The sequence below is a fragment of the Cryptotermes secundus genome, unplaced genomic scaffold, assembly GCF_002891405.2.
Source record: "Cryptotermes secundus unplaced genomic scaffold, Csec_1.0 scaffold124, whole genome shotgun sequence".
Taxonomy (NCBI): Eukaryota; Metazoa; Arthropoda; class Insecta; order Blattodea; family Kalotermitidae; genus Cryptotermes; species Cryptotermes secundus.
In genome coordinates this window covers 218,277-241,610 of record NW_019735462.1, presented here as the reverse complement: position 1 = coordinate 241,610, position 23,334 = coordinate 218,277, and the positions used below count along the sequence as shown (strand labels likewise).

General features: G+C 38.2%; 1 protein-coding gene across 2 annotated transcripts in view; it reads right to left on the bottom strand.

Annotated features, from left to right (window-relative positions):
* LOC111869277 (sorting nexin-6) overlaps positions 1 to 22,892 on the bottom strand; it is a 32,090-nt gene extending 9,198 nt beyond the window's left edge. The window contains exons 1-9 of one of the 2 annotated variants that reach the window (XM_023860672.2): positions 22,672 to 22,892; positions 22,533 to 22,580; positions 17,101 to 17,205; positions 16,536 to 16,646; positions 14,729 to 14,850; positions 13,591 to 13,919; positions 13,071 to 13,186; positions 4,683 to 4,865; positions 1,239 to 1,256 (exon numbers count right to left, since the gene is read on the bottom strand). In XM_023860672.2, the coding sequence (XP_023716440.1) occupies positions 1,239 to 1,256; positions 4,683 to 4,865; positions 13,071 to 13,186; positions 13,591 to 13,919; positions 14,729 to 14,850; positions 16,536 to 16,646; positions 17,101 to 17,205; positions 22,533 to 22,580; positions 22,672 to 22,677 (1,038 nt within the window). In that variant the 5' untranslated portion in view covers positions 22,678 to 22,892. The remainder of the gene's footprint in view (positions 1 to 1,238; positions 1,257 to 4,682; positions 4,866 to 13,070; positions 13,187 to 13,590; positions 13,920 to 14,728; positions 14,851 to 16,535; positions 16,647 to 17,100; positions 17,206 to 22,532; positions 22,581 to 22,671) is intronic. The other variant, XM_023860673.2, reaches the window with a different exon arrangement.
* Positions 22,893 to 23,334: the final 442 nt, after the last annotated feature.

Sequence of the window (23,334 nt, the reverse complement as noted above, 5' to 3'; positions counted from 1 at the left end):
GAAAACAAGTGCGTCAGGGGGTAAGGTTTCCAATACCGTTCCGCACGCCATTATTCGGTTCTGGAAATCACGTGGTGACAATTCTTGCATAACAACCATCTTATAGGGATGGAAATGAAGATGTTCGTGAAGAATTCGATGCATTGAACGATTGGATATGTCTAGGGCAATTGCATGTTTGCGAGCGGAGCGTCTTGGAGATCTCAAAATCGACTGTCGAACTGCCTCCACATTTTCTGGCATCGTAACGGTCCATTGTCGTCCTGACGATTTTTTCACCACACTCCCGGTTGTCCTAAAGTTCTCTACCCACAAAACAATCGATTTCTGGTAGGGAGCTGGACCTCTGGGCTTAATTCCAAAGTGAGTATGGAAGAACGCACGCTGCACCGCCACACAGGAATGGTTGTTCAAAAATTAGGCTTCGACAGCAAACGCACACTGCTCACTCATCCACCTCATGTTTCCTACTGAGGGGCCTTAGACAGAAACTTCCACGACTGCTGCATTCGCCAAGCCTATCCCCTCTTTCCTGCGACTTCCTTCCCTTCACAATGCGTCTTCACAAAAAGGAAGTTTCTGTGCCCCACCCTGTATATTATATTTGGTATTACTGAGTTTATGGGCTTAGTTCATCATCTAATATTGTGAAGGCACACAATGTTTTGTCAACTGATCTCTTTTTGTACTCAGGTAAAGACATGGAGAGGAACCTACTCAGTTGCAAATGACTAAGATTAAATCTTCCTAGTGAACAGAACTGAGTAGGTGCTTCCCCAGACTTTTCACCAGAGAATGGAAACACATCCAGATACAGATCTACTAGCCTTACCATGTGAAGTAAATTAGGTGTCATAACATATTCACAGAACTTTTAGCCAACTTTTGATCATCTACACAGGATTTAGAGAACATTGGTCTTTTCATTAAATAAATATTTACATATCCATATGGATTACATTCTTTTCAAAATACCAGAAAAGTTCATTATTTTATTTTACAAGCAACAGAATGGAATTAACTACTGACATTAAGCACCTTGATAAAAACTGTCTGAAGAGTGGGTGACGAGAGAGTGGGAGGTGGGCAAGCAGACAGACAGTAAAATTAGTGGCACTTCAGTATAATAACATTACAAATTACAAACCAATTAGATTCATTACTGCAGACAAATCTTTCATCATTTCTCATACTAAACTAAAACATCCAAAATTAGATTCCAGCTGTTTTCTACTTACATCAGCCACTTCCAGAGCCTTAGGAAGCAAAAATAGCCACCATCAGGAAATTAAAAAAATTTCATTATGTTTCCCACATAATAAGTAACATAAATTAAACACTGAGATAATATCAAGCTTTTCACATGCAAGCAGTTACTGCTAGAAAAATAATACAAAATACAAAGTTGTGGAATAAAAAATGTTACATTTCCACAAAGCCCTTCATGTATCATCTTCATTTATTTATTCCCGGTTTATGTAACAGATTTTCCAATTGAAGACTATAATGCACTGAATGATAGGATGATTAATGAACAATGAATTGGAAGAGGTGTGTAGGGAAGTGGCTGTAGCTAATTTAAAATACTGTCCCAGCATTTGCTTGCAGGAACTGACGTAAACAACATATCACTTAGGATGGTCAGTCTCCAAGTCAACATTTCAATTAAGGACATCCTGATTATGAAGCACAAGCGCTAACTGCTCTACTAAAACATTCGGTACACCTATCATGTCTGTTACCATATGTAATAAACATAAACAACGAAGATAAAAATTAAATTACATAGAGGATCTGTTGTCTGTACCACCAAGTTTCATGCTCCTGATTATTATGGAGGTGAAAGAGAGAAAACTAACATCTAGAGTAATACCTGTACCTTGTGAGATATTTGAAGGAAACAGTTACAACTGCTTTGTGTGCTATCCTAAAGAAAGAGCCTTTTCCTTACATTACTAAGGAGATTTCAATTAAATCTGATATCTTGCGAATTTTTATTAAAAATTGTCAGCCAAGTTTTATTTTGGTTCACCTTCCTCAAATATAACCTTTACATGAAAGTCAAATTAATTTTCTCAAAAGCAGATCATCATACAAAACATGGTACATAACATAAAATGCAGACCTCATTAAGACCTACAGCTTTTATTTGAAATATTTTTCAGCATTATTCGTATTCAATGTACAAGAAATTTTTTATTCTATGCAATGTAATATGTATAGTCTGTTTTCATATGTAACAAGAGATCTGTGCCTGAAATTATAAAAAATCACGGTTTTACAGCTTGAGACCTGGTTTTCAATGTCATTACAGCCTTGCCCCCAACAAATGTAGATTTCTAGGTGTCAAGGTTATACATATAAGGGCTCATATGTTACTGATTCTATAGTTTCATGTGCAACATATCTTTCTACAAAACATACTAAAAGTTATTCACTTCAAGGTATGTCACAGGTGAAACAGTGGAAACAGCAACACTTGATACCTAGTGATGTGCAGGAGGATGCTACAATAATATGAGGGCTATTTGGAAAGTTGTCATCTCCTCCTCCTCCTCCTATTTCTGCTGCTCCCATTTGGAGCACAAGGCTTATGTGATATGCTCGTTTCACTTCAGTTTCTTAATTTTAGACAGCTGGTAGGATTTCTTGGATAGGCCGTTGCAAGGTCACAACCTAACACAAACACAGAATAAACCCAGACATCCATGCCTTAAGTGGGATTCGAACTCACAATCTCAACATTTGAGCGAGCAAAGACATTTCATGCCTTAGATTGCTCGGCTATTGTGATCAACATTTGGCAACTAATGCAGGAGGGGAGAAGAGCTCGTGCATGTGAGGTAGCATCACATGACTGGTCACCCAGTGTCTGTACTTGTATCTTCAGAGTGTTATGATGTATCCTGTGACTGATTGTCCCACCAGCTGTGAAATTCACGCTGTTATCTGCTTTCTTCATGCTAAAATCATGAGTGTTGTGGAAATCCAATGTCAATTATGCACGTCTTATGACCAAAATGGAATTGGTGAAGGAACTGTAAGACAGTAGTGTAAAATGTTCAAAGATGAGCAAACAAATGTTCACAATGGGGAGTAAAGTGGTTGGTCATCTCTTGTGAGTGATTATCTTCTCCAAAGTGTTGACTAAAAATATGTGAAAGATAGCACTTCACAATTACAGAATTTTTGTGTGAATTTCCACAAATTTTAAGCACTGTTCTCTATGAGATTATCACAGCTAGGCTATGCTATCACAAGTTTTGTGCAAGATGGGTACTGAAAATGCAGAGAATGGCTTTAGCTTTGACTTTTTAAAGCAATACCACAAAGTAGGCGATGAATTTCTCGGTCACATCGTATGAGTAACAGGTGATGAAACCTGAGTTCCATTTATGAATGCTGAAACCAAAGAGCTGTCAAAGCAATGGATACCCACACATTCACCAAAGAAGCCAAAAAGTTTAAACATGTTGTCTGCCTGCCAGAAAGCTGATGGAAACCGTTTTCTGGGACAGGAAAGGAGTGCTAACGGTGGAATTCATAAAACAAGGGACCACAATAATGTCAGAAGTGAACAGTGAAACACTAAGAAAACTGTGTAGGGCCATTTAGAAAAAAAGGCATGGAATGCTGACATCTGGTGTAATGTTCCTGTATGACAATGTGCATCTGCATACAGCTGCTTGCTCTCGAGCACTGCTGAAGCATTTCAACTGGGAGCTGTTTGACCACTCTCCTTAGAGCCCCGATCTCGCTCTGAGCATCTTACCACCTATCTACCTACCTGAAGAACTGGTTGAAATCACAGTGCTTCAACAGTGATGAGGAGTTGACAGAGGTGTCAAAATATGGCTGAGCTAACAAGTGGCAGAATTCTTTGACACAGGCATCCAAAAACTTATTCCCCAACACAAGTACCTCAATTCCACCAGTGACTACATTGAGAAGTAGCCTAAGTATGTACATATTTTTTGTATATAATAAAACTATTTTTCTCATTGCTTGTTTTGTTAACAGGTCACCAGACGTTACATTCTGAATAGCCCTCGTATATAAAACGTGCTCTGTGAGTGAGGTTAGCAATTCATCATTCATAAATATCCTGTCATTTCTTTATGATAATATATAGCCTCTACAGTGAAAGGACAGTCTTGAAAGATTTCACTCTGAGCAAATAAAGAAATTTAAGCAGTGCACTGAAAGGCTTACAACATTCTAATCCTAGATTATCCCTCTGTATCTTAAACTGAAACAAATATAATACAAAGAACTATGCAAGGTCAAGAGAACAAGAAAGCTTTTACACAAATCATAACTTCCAACCAGTCCTTTAAAAAATAAGATATTCCATGATAAAACTTTCACAGGTGACCAGTCTATTATGATTCTCTGATGATAAAGACACAAAAGGTCTCAACCGTTGGACTTCAACCCCAAATTGACATGGCTGGCTACCCAAGAAGTTTTTATCACTTTCAGTCACCATAAAAGCTCCAAGTCTTTTACAGTACTCCATATTTACTACTGTATAAAAATAAAAAAGAACAAAACAAAAAAAATTTGCTGAAAAAATACAGGATATAGCACCAAAACAAAAATAAGGATGTGTGTCTAATTGTAAATATTATTTCAGGACTTGAAATTTATGTATAATCCACTGGAAATAAAGCAATACTCACCGCATGTACGTCTTTATTCTTTGCTCTCGCTTTCTCCAGATTCCTATTAGCATTTTCATAATTAGCCAGACAGCGTAACCTTCGATACAACAGCCTCTTAGCAGCAAAAGAGTCTCTCATGTAATACCTAAGTGTATCAGAGAGCTTCAAGTCCTCATCTGAAGCTACACGTCCTTCAATTTTCTGAAATTTCAAACATAAATTTAAATATCACCTCTATTATAAGCAATATCCTAAGTTCTACAGACAGATAAATTATTATATAAAACTAACTGCTACAGCTAATTCTCCAGTCATGGTCTCCTCATTATCACCTAAAAGAACTTACTTACTTACTTACTTACATACTTATGGAGCTGAGCCCTTCTTGAGGAGAAGGCAAATCTGCAGCTACTTAAGAATTTCCCAGCATTTTATGGAACTCGAAGGTTCATTAACGTGTTCACAAGAGCCCTCCACTGGGCCCTTTCCTGGGCCAGATTAATCCAATCCATGCCATCCCATCCTATCTCTCTAAGATCCATTTTAATATTGTCCACCCATCTAAGCCTTGGTCTTCTCAGTGGTCTCTTTCCTTCTGGCTTTCCCACCAATATCCCATATGCATTCCTCTTCTCCCCCATTCGTGCTACATGCCCTGCCCACCTCATCCTCCTTGACTTGATCATTTTAATTATACTTAGAGAAGAGTATAAGTTATGAAGCTCCTCATTATGCAGTTTTCTCCAACCTCCTGTCACTTCATCCCTCTGCGGTCCAAATATTCTCCTCAACATCAGAGACCAAGTTCCACACCCATACAGAACCACAGGCAAAATTATAGTTTTGTACATTCCAATTTTTATGTTCTTGGACAGTAGATGAGAAGACAAAAGGTTCTGGACTGAATGGTAGCAAGCACCTAAAAGGACACCTACAGAAACTGGGCTTAGGTGATAGTTCCACTTGTAGTATGTGTCAGAACTCTAATGAAACAGTCCTGTACATTGTACTATTGTAAATCTCTGTGGGGCTCAAGTCCCATTATTTTTTAGTTCGCCTGTTGTACCCTACTGACTGTCACAAGGTACCAAACAGTAAACTTTTATAGGTTTATCCGTGGTGCAGGGCTATTGATGGAATGGATGTTGGGAATCATAACAGATTATGCATGGTGAAAGGAAGTAGGTCATATTCTAGTGCCTTATAAATCTTCCTGACTTCTACCTGAGTCAGAAATAGTGAAAGAGCACATTTCTGAAGTGGGTAAATCTATGAGGCAAACTTGGCTATCTCTAGTGGTATACACAGTGTGTCCAGGATCCGTTATGACTCATTTTTTTTTAATTTTGCCCTGCAATGCCATCTGTTGCCGAATTGTAGCGTTAACACATTAAGGACTGGCGATTTAAATATTTAAATCACCCTGGGGCCACCATTATTAAACCTACTATCCTAACTTGTGCACTGTTCACTTTAAAAATTAATATAAAATCTCCTAATTAATTTTATGAACTAAAATTTTTGGAGAACACTTACCAATGCTCCTAGAAGGGCTTGAGGGTGTGATATTTCTGGACCACTCCTCTTTGTAAAGTGACATTACACAGAACTTGAAAATGTAGACAGTCATAGTCCCTTTTTTGTGAACTGTGCAAACACGGCATTGCCTAGAAGGATGCTTCCCCTTGGAATGTTCACTCTTCACAATTTTCATGAGGGCATGTTTCTGCATATCATCCGAGAGTCACCCTGGGGGGGGTCCACATGAGGCCTGCGTGGGGTGGGAGTTGATGGGCCCGGTTGCACTAAGTCTGTGCCTGACTCTTGTTCTGCCGCCACCATCTGGTCTGTAGCCCAGGCCTTTGCCACATTCATCAGAAATGCTTTATATTTCAATTTCGAATTAGGGATTAGATTTTTGTGATTTTTTTAGATTCTTTACTGTCCCCGCAATGTTATTACCCACATTATCATCGGAGCTACTGTCACTTTTACTGTCTGTGGCCACAATTCTTTGTTCTCCCCTGTCACTGCCACTCTCTGAATCACCATGACTATGCGTCTCACAAGGTAGGTCAGCTAGCTCATCGGAGAAGAATCTGTCCTTGAACCATACTCCACCACTAACTACTGGCTGATACATACAGCTTGAAGAGCAGCAAAGCATTTTCCTTTAGAGTGGGTTAAGAAAACAGCGAGGTCAAGTTACTGACAAGTAAGCAAACATTCCAGAGTTTTATTACGCAGCTGCGTGCAACCTGGGTGGCGCCAGAGCAAGGTATAGTGTGTAACAACCTAATGTGTCCTAAAATCATGATATCATGGGACTGGTCCTCAAACTGTTAAAATTCTTGAAGTTTCAGCTGTGGCTGTCTATAATTTCAAAGTGCAAGCATCGCCTCATCATGTGTTCTGACCTTGAATGTAACAGTACTGTTCTGACACTTGTCGGAAAATGGCGGTTGAACAGAGAGCCAACATCAAATTTTCTTTGAAGTTGGGCAAAACAGCTGGAGAAGAGTACGAAATGATGAAAAGTGTACAGCAGTGACTGTTTGAGTCGCTTGAACATTTGTTGATGGTATGCTGTATTTCGTGATGGCAGGGAGGATACTGAAGATGCTCCATGTCCATCAAAGCCGAGAACAAGTCGCACTGAAGAAAATGTGAAAAAAGTGACCGAAATCCTTGCAGCAGACACATGTGTTTCTGCAAGACTCAACGAGAAGCTTTTGGGGATATCAAAAAGTACTGCGCATCAAATTTTGACCGAGGATTTGGGCAAACGGAAGGTCTGTGTGCGCTTTGTACTGCACACGCTGTCTGGGAATGAAAAACATGGCAGAGTTGAAAACTACAAAAGACATGTTATGGTCGGCCCAAAGTGCTACAAAACTTACAAAATCGATTGTTACTGGTGACGAGACATGGTGTTTTCAATATGAGCCTCTCACAAAGCGGCAGAGTGCAGTGTGGTTGAGACCAAAGAAGCCAAAACCAAAGAAAGTGCACATGCAAAAGATTCGAGTGAAGACACTTCTAACCGTTTTCTTCGATTTCAAAGGAATCATTCACAAGGAATTTCTGCCAGAAGGTCAAACAGTGAATTCTGATTATTATCTCGGAATCCTCAATCGTTTGTGGGCAAGAATTCTTCAAATTCGACCTGAATATCGAGAGCAAGGTTCCTGGTCGCTCCTCCATGACAATGCCCCACCCCTCAAATCGAAGATCGGGAGCGATTTTTGGCCAGAAAAGGGATCACAGCCCTTGATCATCCTCCATATTCACCAGATTTGGCTGCAGCAGATTTCTGGTTGTTCCAGAAAGTTAAGTTGACAATGAAAGAGACTGTCATAACACCATCGAGGACATCCAAAGGGAATGTACCACAGTTTTAAATGCGATTCCACAAAAAGAGCACAGTGACTGTTTTCGAAAACTTTTCAATCGATTCCAGCTATGTATTGATTCAGAAGGAGACTATTTTGAATAAAAAGATTGAAATTTTGAAAATAATTCATGTCTTGTATTTTTAATGAACACAGTCCTAACAGAACCTGGACACACCGTGTATAGGGAATTGAATCTAGATTCCTCACATTCATGAAACTTCACCTTTACCAGATATGAGGAAAATGAATGCCATGCAGAAATACCTTAATAATAACGGTATGGTTTAAGCTAACATAAATAGCTCAACAAATTGAAGCCAAGGGCATCAAATACACTGAGTATATCATGATTGCTACCGTTCTTCTTCTATCTGTTATGAGAAGAATTAGTATACAGTAAAACTTGGTTATAGCAACATCGGTTTCTGCGACACCTTGTCTATTGCGTCAAATATTCAATGGTACGAACTAATTCCTCATAAAGCAACTGTTTTTATACCTTGCTTAGTACGACATGCACAAATGCATCAACCTCGTATGTAACGTCATTTTCATTCCTGAATTTCTCTGATATCGTGGGAAAGTTCGATGTGTCTGCCCACCCTCACTTTCTCTACTTGCTGACGTGACTGTCCTGGAAGAATACGACCGCGATCTGCAAGAGGACCGTGGGTTTTATGCGAAAACAAGGGTGTGGGGTGGGACTGCGTGAATAGTGCAAGAGGAAGCGGCAGGTTGTTAACTGCATTCCTTTCCTAGAATCTCGTCTAACAGGACCTCACATTGTCTACTTACCCTATAGTGTTCCTGCCTAAACCCAGAGAAGTGCAGTAGCGAAAACATGGCAATGAAAAGGAAAGTTTTAAGCATTGAAGAGAAAGTTAAAGTGATTCGTGAAATATTGTGTGTATTGTCAGTGAAAAGCGCTGTAATATGTCTTTGATATTACACATTTGGGCAATTCCACGTTAATGTTACGTTAGTCTGTACTTAACTACGTATTTCACTAAAAAATGCAACATTTTAACTCGGTTTTTGGTAGATTTTTACGTGACTAACATAAGGCTACTGTGGAAGTGCCCATTTCGGTTACAACGACACTATTTTTAGGTCCCTTTGATGACATTATAACCAAGTTCTACTGTATAATCACATTACCATCACCTACAGCCACAATATTATACTAATATCTATCATGTAATAACCAAACTACACGATTTACAGGTTTACGAAAAACAGTTACAGTAGATTATTTTGAATCTTTCTTATATCTCATTAGCCAAGCAGCAACAACACCAATTGCAATGGTGACAGCAATAACAAGCATTTCCTGAAAAACAAACAAACACGCTCCATGGTTTCAGTCCGCAAATGAACTATACTGACCGAGCGACCGTACGTTTTCAGTGAAGTTAGTGCCAACTTTAGCGGATAGAGGGTGTCACGTGGTCAGCGCAACAAATCCCCATGGCCGTTAATTTCGGTTTTCTAGACCAGAGCCGCTATTTCCTTGAAATAGCTTCTCAATTATCATAATGAGGTTCAGTGGACCCCGTTCCAGACCCACTACTTCTCAGAAAAAATCTTGTAGCGCCGGGAATCGAACCCAGACCTATGGATCTGTAGCCAGGAACTCTGACCACTAGACCACAGAGCTGAAACAGCTCTAAATTAAATTAAATTTTCATCTGATAGGTGCTGATATCTCTTTTTTTTTACTATGTCAATACCTGTACAGACCAGCAAGTAAATCAGTTCATGCCTTAGCATTTGTAACACGTGGTTCATGCGTGAGATTGATTTCTATCTGAATGTGTTAATTAATTTTGCTTTAAACTTCAGTTTACTTTTTACTGTCATCGATTAAATGTGTTACTAGGCATTCATATAAAAAGCATATCTAGTAAAATTAATTTTGATCTGTATCAGAAAAATATAAACCCAACCTTAAATGAAGCGTAAATCACGTTTCATCACTGTTTTTCTTTAATGGCCCATCGTACCTAGATTTGATACTTAACATAAACGGAAGTGTCATTAAGATTAACCATCTTTATTTGAAACATTCATCATATGGTGACTACTTGACAAACTACAGGGAAAAATAATTAAGATTTCATGCAATGTGATTCGTTTGTATCTGCAATAAATACATATAGGGTGATTCATGAAGTTTTACCCCAGCTTATGGAACATATTCCTGGGGTTATTTCCTGCAAAATTTCCTTATAAACTTGTGGTCGATTTTCAATAGTTATGGAGTAACGATAGATTTTCGAAACACATCATTGTGAATGCAGTGCTATGCTTCCCTCCTGGGCGACCTTGCATTCCAGTCAGCTGTGTCAGCACATAAGGCAGGCCGGCTAGCGATTCTAGGCAGAGAAATCCAGTAGTAAACAGGACGTTGTGTTGGTGACTTTGTGAAGTTAAGATGCTGTACACATTTTCCACTGAGGAATACACCGATATGGTGTTTGTTTTGGGTTTATGTGATGGAAATGTGAGAGCCACTTCTGCTGAATATCACCGGCGTTATCCTAATTGCAGGATTCTGAATCCTAAATCCATTAGCAGTATATTCAGCACATTAAGACAAACTGGTTCTCTCCCGAGCGTTCGTATACAATAAGAACGAAATCCTCAACATGAATTGTGCAAAGAAGAAAACATTCTTGATGCTGTAGAGTGCAGTCCGCGTGCCAGTACAAGACGTCTAGCTCGGCGGTTCGGTGTTTCTCAGTCCATGGCGTGGAGGACTCTTCATGAGAACGGGTTGCGTCCTTATCATTTACAGCAAGTACAACACCTACAACCAGGAGACCGTGTTCTTCATCTGCAGTTCTGCAACTGGTTAAATGAAAATTGGCAGTTGTACCACTTGATAATGTTCTGCGATGAGGCACAGTTTACACGGGACGGGGTCAACAACAGTCACAACTTACATGTTTTGGCAGACAATAATCCCCGAGCCACGATAGAATCGAATTTTCAACACCGATTCAGTGTCAATGTCTAGTGTGGTGTTCTGTATGATCAGCTAATCGGGCCGTTCATTTTTCCTGGTCGCTTAACTGGTGAAATTTACCTCCACTTCTTAGAAGAATTACCACAGTTACTTGAAGATGTTCCTCTGGCAACAAGAAGCTGGATGTACGTTCAGCATGACGGGGCACCTCCTCACTTCTGCTGCGCAGTAGCAGCTCACTTGGATCGGCATTCCACACAGCGGTGGATTGGTCACGGAGGCCGTAACGCCTTGCCCCCCAGGTTGCCAGATCTAACGCCATTAGATTATTGCATTTGGGACTGGATGAAGGACATTGTGTACCAGGTAAAGGTACAAACATGTGAAGCATTGCTTGAACATATTCTGGACGCGGCGATGACAATACGGAACAAATGTGTGGGACTGCGAAATGCTATGAGCGCGGTTCGTACGTGTGCAACGCGTTGTGTTGACATGCAGGGAGGCATTTTTGAAAATCTTATGTAAAGCCAGTCATCTTCTAAAGCACTATAGTTTACAGGAAACAAACTGATAGAAGGGTGTGATATTCAACCATTGGTATATTTACAGAATGGGATGCTGAAAATAATGTAATTTTGTAACATAAAATCGATGAAAAATGTTGCACAATGCAAAATTAAGAATGTTATATTTTAGCGTCCTGTTGCACTGATTCATGTTCATGATGTGTATTTGTACCAACCGTCTTACAGTGCACACAATTTCACCTTTCTCTCCACATGTTTTGGCACTAATGTGCCATCTTCAGCAATACAACGCACGCAGTCACAAGGGAAGGACACAAGAATATAGGAAAAGTACTCCCATAGGAGAGGATTGACGTAACTCACGAATTTGAAGTGCGACGTATAGATAATAAATCTTGAGAAGTTTTAATATATAAATGTTATTATTATACATGACATACTTACAATTTAATCATTTTATAAAGGAGACATGATGGCATACAGTGTAATGGTTTGACGTAAACAAAACCATACCTGAAGATGGCACATTAGTGCCGAAACATGTGGTGAAGAGAAAGGTGAAATTGTGTGCACTCTAAGACGGCTGATACAAATACACATCATGAACGCAAAATTAAGAAACTGAAAAAAATATTTGGTTTTAGAATGCTTCTTTCCTAAAACATTAACGATTAAAATGTGTTTGTATTGTATTTCTAATTTGTTTTGACTGAAATTCAAAGAAAAAAAGATTTTTCGCCAGTTTTCAAATTACTGTATCTCTTTTTAATTATGAGCTGGATACCATTAGAATATTAAAATTTTTTGTATCAAATTACTTCAGGAATGCCATCCCTAAGTGGGGGTAAAACTTCGTGAATCACCCTGTATATGAGATGATAAGCAAAAGCATAGAGAATACAAGTAGATTCTAAAGGGTTCTGATGATGGTGTATAACACTCAGAATTACTGGGTTTTCAGACTTAGTCCATCATCTGGTATTCTATAAACTAGAAAATACAATGTTTTAGAAAATAGATCTGTTTCCTTTGTCTGGTGAATGGGGAGACACTTACTGTGTAGGGTCCAGTGACTGAGGTTAGCTCTTTCTAAGGGACCTAACACAGTAGGTGTCTTCCCCCCCTCCTCATCTTAGCATGGAAACAGATCCACTTTCCAAAGCATTGCATTTTCTAGTTTTCAGAATTCCAAACAATGGACAAAGTATAAAAACCCAGTAAAATGGAATACATTTGAAAAATATACACAGTCAAACTGGATCACAGCTTTCCAACCAAGTTTTTATAACAGCAGAATCAAACGTCTAGTCCCTCCTTCCTCACCTTAGCATGGAAACAGTTCCAGTTTCCAAAACATTGCATTTTCTAGTTTTCAGAATACCAAACAATGGACAAAGTCTGAAAACCCAGTAAAATGGAATACATTTGAAAAATATACACAGTCAAACTGGATCACAGCTTTCCAACCAAGTTTTTATAACAGCAGAATCAAACGTCAGGTGCAAAAACTTACACGAGCTTTTTCAAATGTTTCTGCTACCTTTGTCAAGAACTTCTCAAGGTCACTGTTATCTATTGTTGAAAGTTGAACAAGGCCAGTTGATATTTTAATGTATGAATCTGCAACATCTGCAATTAAAGGATTAAATGATGATGTGTCAACTGCTAAAGTTATGTGATGTCAAAGTTCTGAATGTAAAAGTTGTCTCTGTACCTAACATCCCACCATGAAAACAAATGAATTGCACTGAGGCTAAAGGTCCATTATACAGAGATGAGCAGCCAACTTCATGCTCATAATGATTTATACCTATTGAGTCCCCACTGAATACTGAGCGGGGAGGGCCCAGGTGCTGTTCTGAATACAGCAGTAAAGAGAAAAATCCCTGCCCCTGCTTGGAATCAAACCTTGACTGTTCAGCCCAAAGCTACTCTATTCAGTGACTGAGCTACTCCAGCTCCAAATGTAATGTCACTACAAAATACACATTTCCATAACTTTACAGGAAGTTGACATATCCAAAAGTAGGTACCTTTATGACGCTTCGTCATCCTATCTGCTTTCGCTGTAGCATCTTTGAGATGTGTATGGTAATCAATTAGAAAATTTTTCTCCTTTTCAAAAAAATCATTGACATCTTTGACAGTAGCTGAAAGTAGAAATTCATCTGTGGTCTTAGTAAAAGATTTCATAAATCCTCCAAGAACTTCCATCTTGTTTTTTCCTCTCACACACAAATCTTGGTCATATTCTAGGAAGACCCGAAAGTTATGGTCATTTCGGAACACAGGATGGTTTGCTAGTCGACAAAGAAACACTTCGTGCATTGCAACAGTTTTCTTGAAGGTTGCCAAATATTCTCTGAAAGGTAAACATAATTGGTATTACCCTGGTATGAAATATTATATATTAATGTAAACTGAAGCATCTTATTGCTCTATCCTGATTCTTACCCTTCTCCTTGCTCTTTGCAAATGTCTCCCAAGTGGTCTCTTCCTTTCAGGTTCCCTTATGATCTCAACTGTATTCTATACACTCTGCGCATCATCTCCTCCACCATTTGATTACCCTACATTTGGTGAAGCATTCAAATTTAGAAAATCCTCACTCTGTAACATTCTCCACCCCCATTACTTCCCCTCTCATAGGTACAAACTCCCCTCAGCACCCATTCTAAAACACCCTCAATATATGATCTTTCATCCCTTAAGGCAAGAGACCAAGAGTTTCATCTACACAGAACTAATTATATTTGCATGGTTAGAGCCACATCACGATTGCCTCATCAGGGTGATTTTGGTTCCAGCTTTACAGTCAGGGGTCTTTGGAGGGCCCTAGTAAGATGAGACACACATAGTAGACCCAGCAGTTATTTTAGTGCTTGTTGTGACAAACAGTTGTTCCCCCTATGTCAATACCAGTACCAAGCAGCGTAAAATATATTAAATTTAACCAATGCGGCCTGCTAGTGACTGTTGTTTGACTGGTCAAGAAATTCCCTGACCTAATGGAGACTAGAGGTCCATTACCATGTTTACAGAAGTCCACCACTGGACATCATCCAAAGTCGGTCAAATGTAGTCCACATTTTCATACCATATCTCTCTAAGGTCTACTTTAATATTATCCCCTCACAAACTAAATGTAAACATGCCATAAATGAAACTCACGCCTCCAATTCTTGCTTCATCTTATTGAACTCTTCCTTGGTCATTGTTCCCTCCCCTTCTCCCAATTTCTGCAGTTTCTCGCGAGATGCATCAAAGTCTGGACGTGGAGGAGCTGGAGGAATCTGAATAGCAGTAACAATAGCATAACAATTATGGCAACATAACAAACACAACATACCTGACTGAAATAGTAACACCATTATACAACCTGTGAACAAAATTTTCAGAAAAATTAAAGCGAAAGCAAATACTGAAGAATATGCGGCATGAACATTTTTCTTTACATTCTTTATAACTCTTTCTTAAATGTGCAGGTGTCAAATGGGAGGATGACTATAAAAGATGAATCTGAAAAGCATGTAGAAGGAAGCAGTCATGACCTTTCTGATGGTGTAACTCCAATATTTGGTGAAGGAATTACAGAAAATCACAAAATGACCTGTTAGAATAGCCAAGGAGTCCAGGATGTCCTGAATATGAAGCATGTGCGCTAATCAGTGCAGAGTAACATTTGGTTGGCATCTAAATGAACTGCACAGTCAATTAAATCAGCCATAAGACATTCAGAAACTAGTAATTCTACACACCAGACACAAAGGCTATCTGTATCATCCAGCATCATAAGAACTGTAAAAATCAAGATGCCTTCTGGGATATGACCCTATACAGTTTGGTATATAGGTACAGACATATTGTAGGAACCTCCAAAATGTTGGTACCTGTCAGCATCACAGACAATCTTGACACATATTATATTTGAGCATCCAGTTGCATTGATGTATCACTCACTCACCTCCACTTTTAATGCAATTTAAATATGCTCACAATCCCTCTTTAATTTAAAATTACAATAAAATCACATCAACTGCTACACGTTTCAGTCCTACTTGGCCATCTTCAGACAACTGTTCACTGTTTGAAAACCATCGCATTGCACTAGATCTTAAGCCAACATATTTCCATGCTACTACATTATTGTTGTTCACACTGAAATATGTTTGTTTGAGAAAAAACTCTCTCTCCTGTCCGTGTTATTTTCCTTTTGGGGGACATACACCCAACTGGTGAGAACATACAGAAGGAGGTGGCACAAACCTCAAAAGCATAAGAATGTGGAATGGAGATAGAGCTTTGCTCTCCAACATATTTTAGTGTGAACAACGACAATGTAGTAGCATGGAAATATATTGACTTAAGATCTAGTGAGTGCAACAGTTTTCAAAAACTGAATAGTTGACTGAAGATTGCCAAGTAAGGCCGAAACATGTAGCAATTGGTATCATTTTAATGTTATTTTAAATTAAAGAGATTGTGAACATTTTTTGGTTGCATTAAAAACAGAGGTGAATGAGTGATTGATACTCACCGCCGCGAGAGCTTCAGATCACATACGCAACGATTACCTGCTTGGGAAACTTGCCATCAAGTCTATAAAAAATACTACCACAAACAAATGTGAGAATTATTACTATCATAACAAAAAACTGACCAGCTTCATCTAATGGTACTGCTCTAGACTTGTAGCCAGGAGGTGCTCGATTTGAATCTCAAGTAGAGCAGCAGGTTTATCGTCAATTTCCTCAATCCCACCAATCAACTGTTGGAATGGTACCACCATTAAACTATGATCACTTCCTTCCAAATCCTTTCCCATTCATCATTCACTATCAAACTATTATTCAAGCTATTAGTCTGCAAAGTTGACAGCATCATTAAGTAAACTACAAACAACAATAAAAGACTTAAGATTTACTCTTCACCGTTTTTCACACATGTACATTAGACAAGATAAATTAACTGTACTTACAATATAGCCAGCATATTCTTCAATTTCTTCAAATCTGTCATGAAGCCATACAAATTCTTCATGCTGACGAACTACAAGGAACTCTGGTTTATGAAATTCTGGTAGAGTTGTCTGGAAAAAAAAATGACTAAACAGTGTGTCATCAGTCACAGGAAACAGTCAAATGTTACTTACAATCATTCATCTACTGAACTAGATTAAAAGAGTCAAGAAAATGTTTCTAGTCTTGAAGTCCAGAACAAGAAAGTGATGTATTGGGTAGATATTTTAAATTATAAGATGAGCTTTCTGGGCAAAAATATCTTTCAATATGTGAGATTTGAGTTTCTCACAGTGGTGACTAACAAGATTATGTTCTTCTGTGATGTAACAGAAGTGTAGGTTGGTAAAAAGGCATCGACAATTAGGAGGAACCTCTTCTACCTTGAAGGTGGAGGCACCAGGAGCTTCTGAAATGTTGGTACCTAACTACGAAACTACAAGACACCACAGCACAGAAGGCCATAATCTTTAACTTCATTACATTCAAATCCCTCACCAGAAAATTATTACATAACCATCTTACCTTGGTATGTACTGTGAACTTCACTTTATCTTTTTCACTAAGTGCATCTGATATGTCAACCATTAATGAATTATCAGTCAAATCCACGGTCTCTGACCTTCCAGGCTACAAATATGAAATACATAATAATTATAATGACAGTGATTGTAAAACGATCCTAAATAAAAATAAATGATGTGGAGTTTAATATAGTGAAACCCTCACTTCAGGTTTGTTTGGCGAATAGTGAATATAAAATCTAAAGTGAGCCCCAACCTTCCCCCAAAATTTGCATGAGAATACATAAAAGAAGAGAATAATATTTAGTTTTTCAAATACACCATCTCATTTTTTTTCTAGATTTACCTTTACCCTCACAACCATTGTTGGGCAAGACACATTCTTAACCTTGGCACTAGGTAAAGAAGAGTGGTCAATTTCATATCAAAGGAAAAGAGGCCATAGAAAACATTTGATTGGGGAGTGATGGTGACTGCAGTGTGGAGTGTCTGTGCGAGTATGCACTCTTGTTTTGCACTGAGATGATGTTAAGACTGATGTGTTTTTCTGTGGTTTTTATGGATGGTTATTCCTTGCCCCCTAAATTAAATGATTAACCAGGGCAACAGGATGCTGATATATAATATTATTTATTTCAGTTGAGCTTCCTGACTAATGCAAAGTTTTCTGCACTGAAGGCACCCACAAAATACTAGACACCTACTCCATCAGAACTCATTAAAAGTTCTGTGAGACTTGAGGTTTTCTTAATGGTGGTGTGATCATGAAGTCTGCTGCCTCCTAGAATGTGACACCATGTTATTTGGCAGATGTCACAGATGTTTCCGAGGAATGTGCTGCTTCCAATTTTCAGGGAAGAGTTTCCCTGCACAGTTTACTCTTCTTCCTTGAAGATTGGGCACCAAATTCCTCCAGAACATCATTAATCATCTACCAGACTATACAGCATCATATTGCAGACCATAATCCATAATGCTAAGTTTTGTTGTTTATGAGTGGTGAATAAGTTGATGGACCCATGAAACAGATGACCTGAAACACAAGAGTGATGTGCAATCAAAGTATATTAATCTAATGTAATAAGTACATATTGCATAAGTAAAGTTATCCCTGTACCCTGCTATGTCATTAAGCACTATGACATGAAGGCATATCTCCACAATTCTTGACCTTGGCACTGGATGGAGGCAAGTGGTTAGCTTCATGCCCTTCATATACTTGGTACTCACTGGACAGGAAGCTGGGTGGGCCAGTATGGATATGATGGAGAACATTCTCTTACTCCAGTTAGAAACTGAACCCCAAATGTCCAGCCCATAACCTAGTTACTATGCGAATTGAGACAACTGATAGATAATGAAGATACAATATTGCTCTTTAAATGAATTATTAAATGTTCATTAATGCGGTTAATGTAAATGGAAGAGACCAGTTAGAAAACATTACCTATATCTGCAGAGATGTAAGACAATGTTAGAATGGATCTTACAGCAAAAGGGTGGGAAGATGTGGAATGGATTAATTTGGTTCAGACAGTGTCTGCAGGCAGCCTCTTGTGTTATTTTAGTTGTGTGACTTATGTAATCTATTACATGTATACATCTATAATCAAATGGACTATTTCCACATCCTAGGATTTTTGCCTGTATGGATATATGGAAAATAAAGGAAATGAATGAATGAATGAACACAATAATGAACCATCACATTCCATAAAACATAGGGAATGTCATGAGCATATGAATGATTTTCAATTTCTAATGGAGGAGGGTTGTGCTCCACAGAGTTCATTAGTTGAAGGGGTGAGCCATATTAGACCTTGCACTGCAATTGGCTCTGATCAGTTGCGCATCCCCCTATCTGAATTTGACATCCAGCAGACTCATGCTTCAGCTGAAGTGCCGTACTTGCTTGATGGGCCATGCAGATAGTAACTTAGCTTTGTGAAGTGTAGTTCCAAGTAACTCTTTTAAGTCAACTAGAACCTCAAGGTCACAGAGGAAACCTGAGTTTCTCTCTTAGTTAGAGGAAGTGCCTAAAAACAACTGATGAAGAAACTATCAATTTCCCCAAGAACCTGTATCAGCTGCTCAACAAATCAAGCATAAATATCAAACTGAAACACAAAAAAGAGGAGAAAAATGTCTGCCTTATTAATATAATAATTTCAATGCAGATTAAATACAAAATATACTTTCTTGAACTTATAGTTGAAATAAATTATTAATACAATAGAAGAAACTGTCTTCTGGTACAACACTTTCGAATTTTTTAAACATTTATCCTGTCAACATGCATCTTTCATGACCATAGTCTGTAATACAAACACACACACACAAGGGTTCATCATTGACAGTTTTATTCAGCATGAATTATTTGTTTTCATAAGTCTGAATACTTATTACGATTTATAAGGATATAAATACTTATAGCCGTGTACTGATCTGCATCCCCTTTCTGTGGGGCAAAATTCTGTGGGGTGTCATCATGTGTTTGACAAACTGTGACATAACTGTCAAACAGTAATAAATATCTGGTCATGCCAAGACTTACTGACTGACTGACCGTCAGTCACAATGTGACTTTGACTTTGACAATGAATCATAACATGTGTGGAGGCGGGGTCAAATGCCTCCACCGTGACCCTGCGAGTCATAGGAGGCGACAAAAAGGGAGGTCTCAAATCTGAGACAGCAAAATATGGTCGCGAGTCCCAAGGGACTCAGTCTCAAGAAAGACAGTGCTGGCAAGGGCCAGCAGCATATACAAAAGGCAGACCCATCCTCTCATCAGAGAGGGCATCCCTCAAAAACAAGACCATAACTCGCAAACAGTAAAAAATATTTTGTCATGAACCCCAGATGGGGCTCGACACAAAGACTGACTTACTGACTGACTGACAGTCGCAATGTGACTTTGACTTTGACTTAATGAATTCAGTTGTGAGTACTATTAGCCAGCAGGCAATGGCACAAGCACAGAAGCTGAAGAATCTCCATTGCTGAGAGCTGTTGCCAATTAACAACTAGGGAAGACTATAGAAGACTGAAGCTTAGCATGTGCTGTAGAGATCTGCAAAGTGTATAGATCAGTAATAGCACCGTAATTGCTTGTAGTTCCCAGTCATGTACGAGTATATAAGCGGTCAATAAATCCATTAACCAATCCAAACCCCACCTATAGTCACGCATACTAACATGACTATATATATAAAACTCTTGTTATGTGACTCTATTATACCACTGTAATTAAACAGTTCAGATTCACTGAATCATACCAGTAATTCTCAACATTCTGATAGCCAAAAACTGGATTGAACAAAGAGTTCAAGATGAGACAGATCTGGAAGTGTAAACCTGCCTGTCATTTCATTACTCACACCCAAAGTAGGTTCATCTGCTCAGTTTGGATTTAGAGAAAATAGAAGTACAGAATCTGCAATCTATGCCTTAACTAATCATATATTAGAAACTTTGGAACAACGCTGTCTTTCATTAGGAATATTCTGTGATTTGACAAAGGCATTTGATTGTGTGGTGCATGATATCCTTTTGAGCAAGTTGGCTGTATATGGACTTGGTGGTAAAACTTTAAGATGGTTGAAATCATATTTGGGAAATAGAAGGCAAAGAATGGAATTGTATACTAATGGGAATGAAAAATGTTGTTCAGGATGGGAGATTGTTGAATATGGAGTGCCGCAGGGCTCGATTTTGGGTCCCTTGCTGTTTCTTTTATATATCAATGACCTGTCATCAGCATTAAATACTGATGATAGGTTATTGTTGTATGCAGACGATACAAGCATAGTAGTGTCTGGTATTGATATTGATGAAATCCAAGTAAGGTCTAACTTAGTGTTGAATTCTTTAAGCCGTTGGTTTGCAGTTAATGGCCTGTCTCTAAATCTGAAGAAAACTAAAGTGGTAAAATTTGATACAACTAATCGAGATAATATGTCTATACATTTAAAGTTTAATGATGAGATATTGCATGAGGAAACCCACGTTAAATTCTTGGGCATTGAAATTGATAAGACCCTGAATTGGAAGTCACAGATTGAATCGATGCTGTCCAGATTGGGCAAGGCATGCTTTGCAATAAGAAACATGAAATTGTATAGCAATATTGAAACACTAAAGATGATTTACCATGCATACTTTCATTCAATTATGAGATATGGGATAGTATTTTGGGGAAACTCGTGGGAGGCTAAGAAGATTTTTCTTTTACAAAAAAGGGCCATCAGGATAATGTTGGGAATGAAACCCAGAGAATCATGTAGAACAGTTTTTAAAAAATTAAAAATTTTGACATTGGCTTCTCAATATATTTTATCTTTAATGATACTAATGGTAAACAATCTGGGGCATTATACTTTTAATCATACAATTCATGGTAAATCAACAAGACAAGTTAGAAACCTTCATGTTCCTCAATCGCATCTAACAAAGAGGCAAAAAGGGGTCTATTGTATGAGTGTAAAAGTTTTTAATAGTTTGCCTGATTTTTTAATTGAGTTGGTACATGATAAAAAACAGTTTATTGAGAAACTAAAGGATGTATTGCTTCAAAACCCTTCTTATACTGTTGAGGAATTCTTGCTTTTCTGTCAAGACCTGTCAAGAGGTGTCTGACAGTGTACACTTCATTTAACTCTATGTCCTTGGCTGTGCTTATATATTCTTGCTGCAATTTGTATTGCTTTTTAACTATTGTATGTGTACTTGTTGCAATTTGTATTGCTTTTTAACTATTGTATGTGTATTTGCTGCAATCTGTATTTCCTTTTAACAATTTTATGTGTTTTTTTGACAAGTATGGATTATATATGCTAGTGATTTTGTTTGTGAATGTACAAGTTTCCAATGTCTTGTTGGCTTGTTGACATGTTTTATATTCTGTGCCTGTGCACATTTGTGAATAATCTGAAACGCAAATGTATATGTATGTATGTATGTATGTATCATTCATTTCATCATCTCTAGCTATGCTCTTTATGGCTTAATAACATACCAACTATTATTAAGAAAATCAATTACAAACCACAACAAAACACTGCCTAGTGTACACTGTCAAGACAATTACAGACAACTTCCAATTTCAATTCGATGAATATATTTTAAAAATGAGTGTGTAGTTTCAGCAAACAGTCATGGTAAAATATACTAAAGATCATGTGTATAATCACTCCTGGGTGACAAATTCTTTAGGAGATTGCCACAAAAAAATTAAGGCAGCAATATATCTCATGAAAACACTGGCTGACTTCACTGATGGCACTTGTCTTCAGTCATTATGTATTACCACATAATTATAATCAAGATTACAATTTCTACAAACTTGTCCACGTAATTAACACCGTCAATTTTTAAAAATTACCACAAATCCAAGAATTATTTATCGCGTATTTTCTTACGAAGTTTGCTTACCTTCCTGTTTTCATCACCGAGAATCACTGTGCTATCATCTGGGCCGTCCTGTAAAGATTAAAACAAGGAAAATGAAAACACGGAAATACTGTCTCTCGCCGCTGTCAAGATTCGCGGTTGGCAACCCACGTCCACTTACCATCATAGTTGCTGATTGCAATTAAAGCAACAAATATCACCAACAACTGAAATTTATTTAGAAGCATAAACAACTAATCATTCGTGGCAAACTTCTTTCCCTTAACTTGCTAGCACAACAGGTACCTTTCCTCTATAGCACTACTGACACTACGGTTATCATGACAGACCGCCCCTCACTTACAATCTTCCACCTAAGACGCGAAATGAATGTCACAGTCCGAAACCACGAATGCCAACAATATCGTAAGATAACTATATTCGAAACATATGCCACCAAAGAAATGCTTTCTTATCACAGCGGAAAATAAGTTACATAAAACTAAAATTGTCCCTGTGTTTAATTAAGTACCACGGCAATAAGACGTGTGGCGGAGTAGCGGTATAGATCCAAGCATTCTTAACCTCGTCAGGTTGGACGTGAGTGGTAAGCTTCACGTCCCGGACGCTTTGACCCGGGGAGAAACCCCGTACTCATTGAACAGGAGGCTGGAGCAGTAAAAGAACAAGCGTTCGTTTAAAGCTTCTTTTTTCGTTATTCTGCCCCGAAAAATGCAGTAATTGTACAGTTCTTACATTTAAAATCTTCATTTTTATCAGACAACTTTGCAAAACTACTACAGAATAATTAATTTTTATGAGAGAAGATAGCCACCGAGAAAGG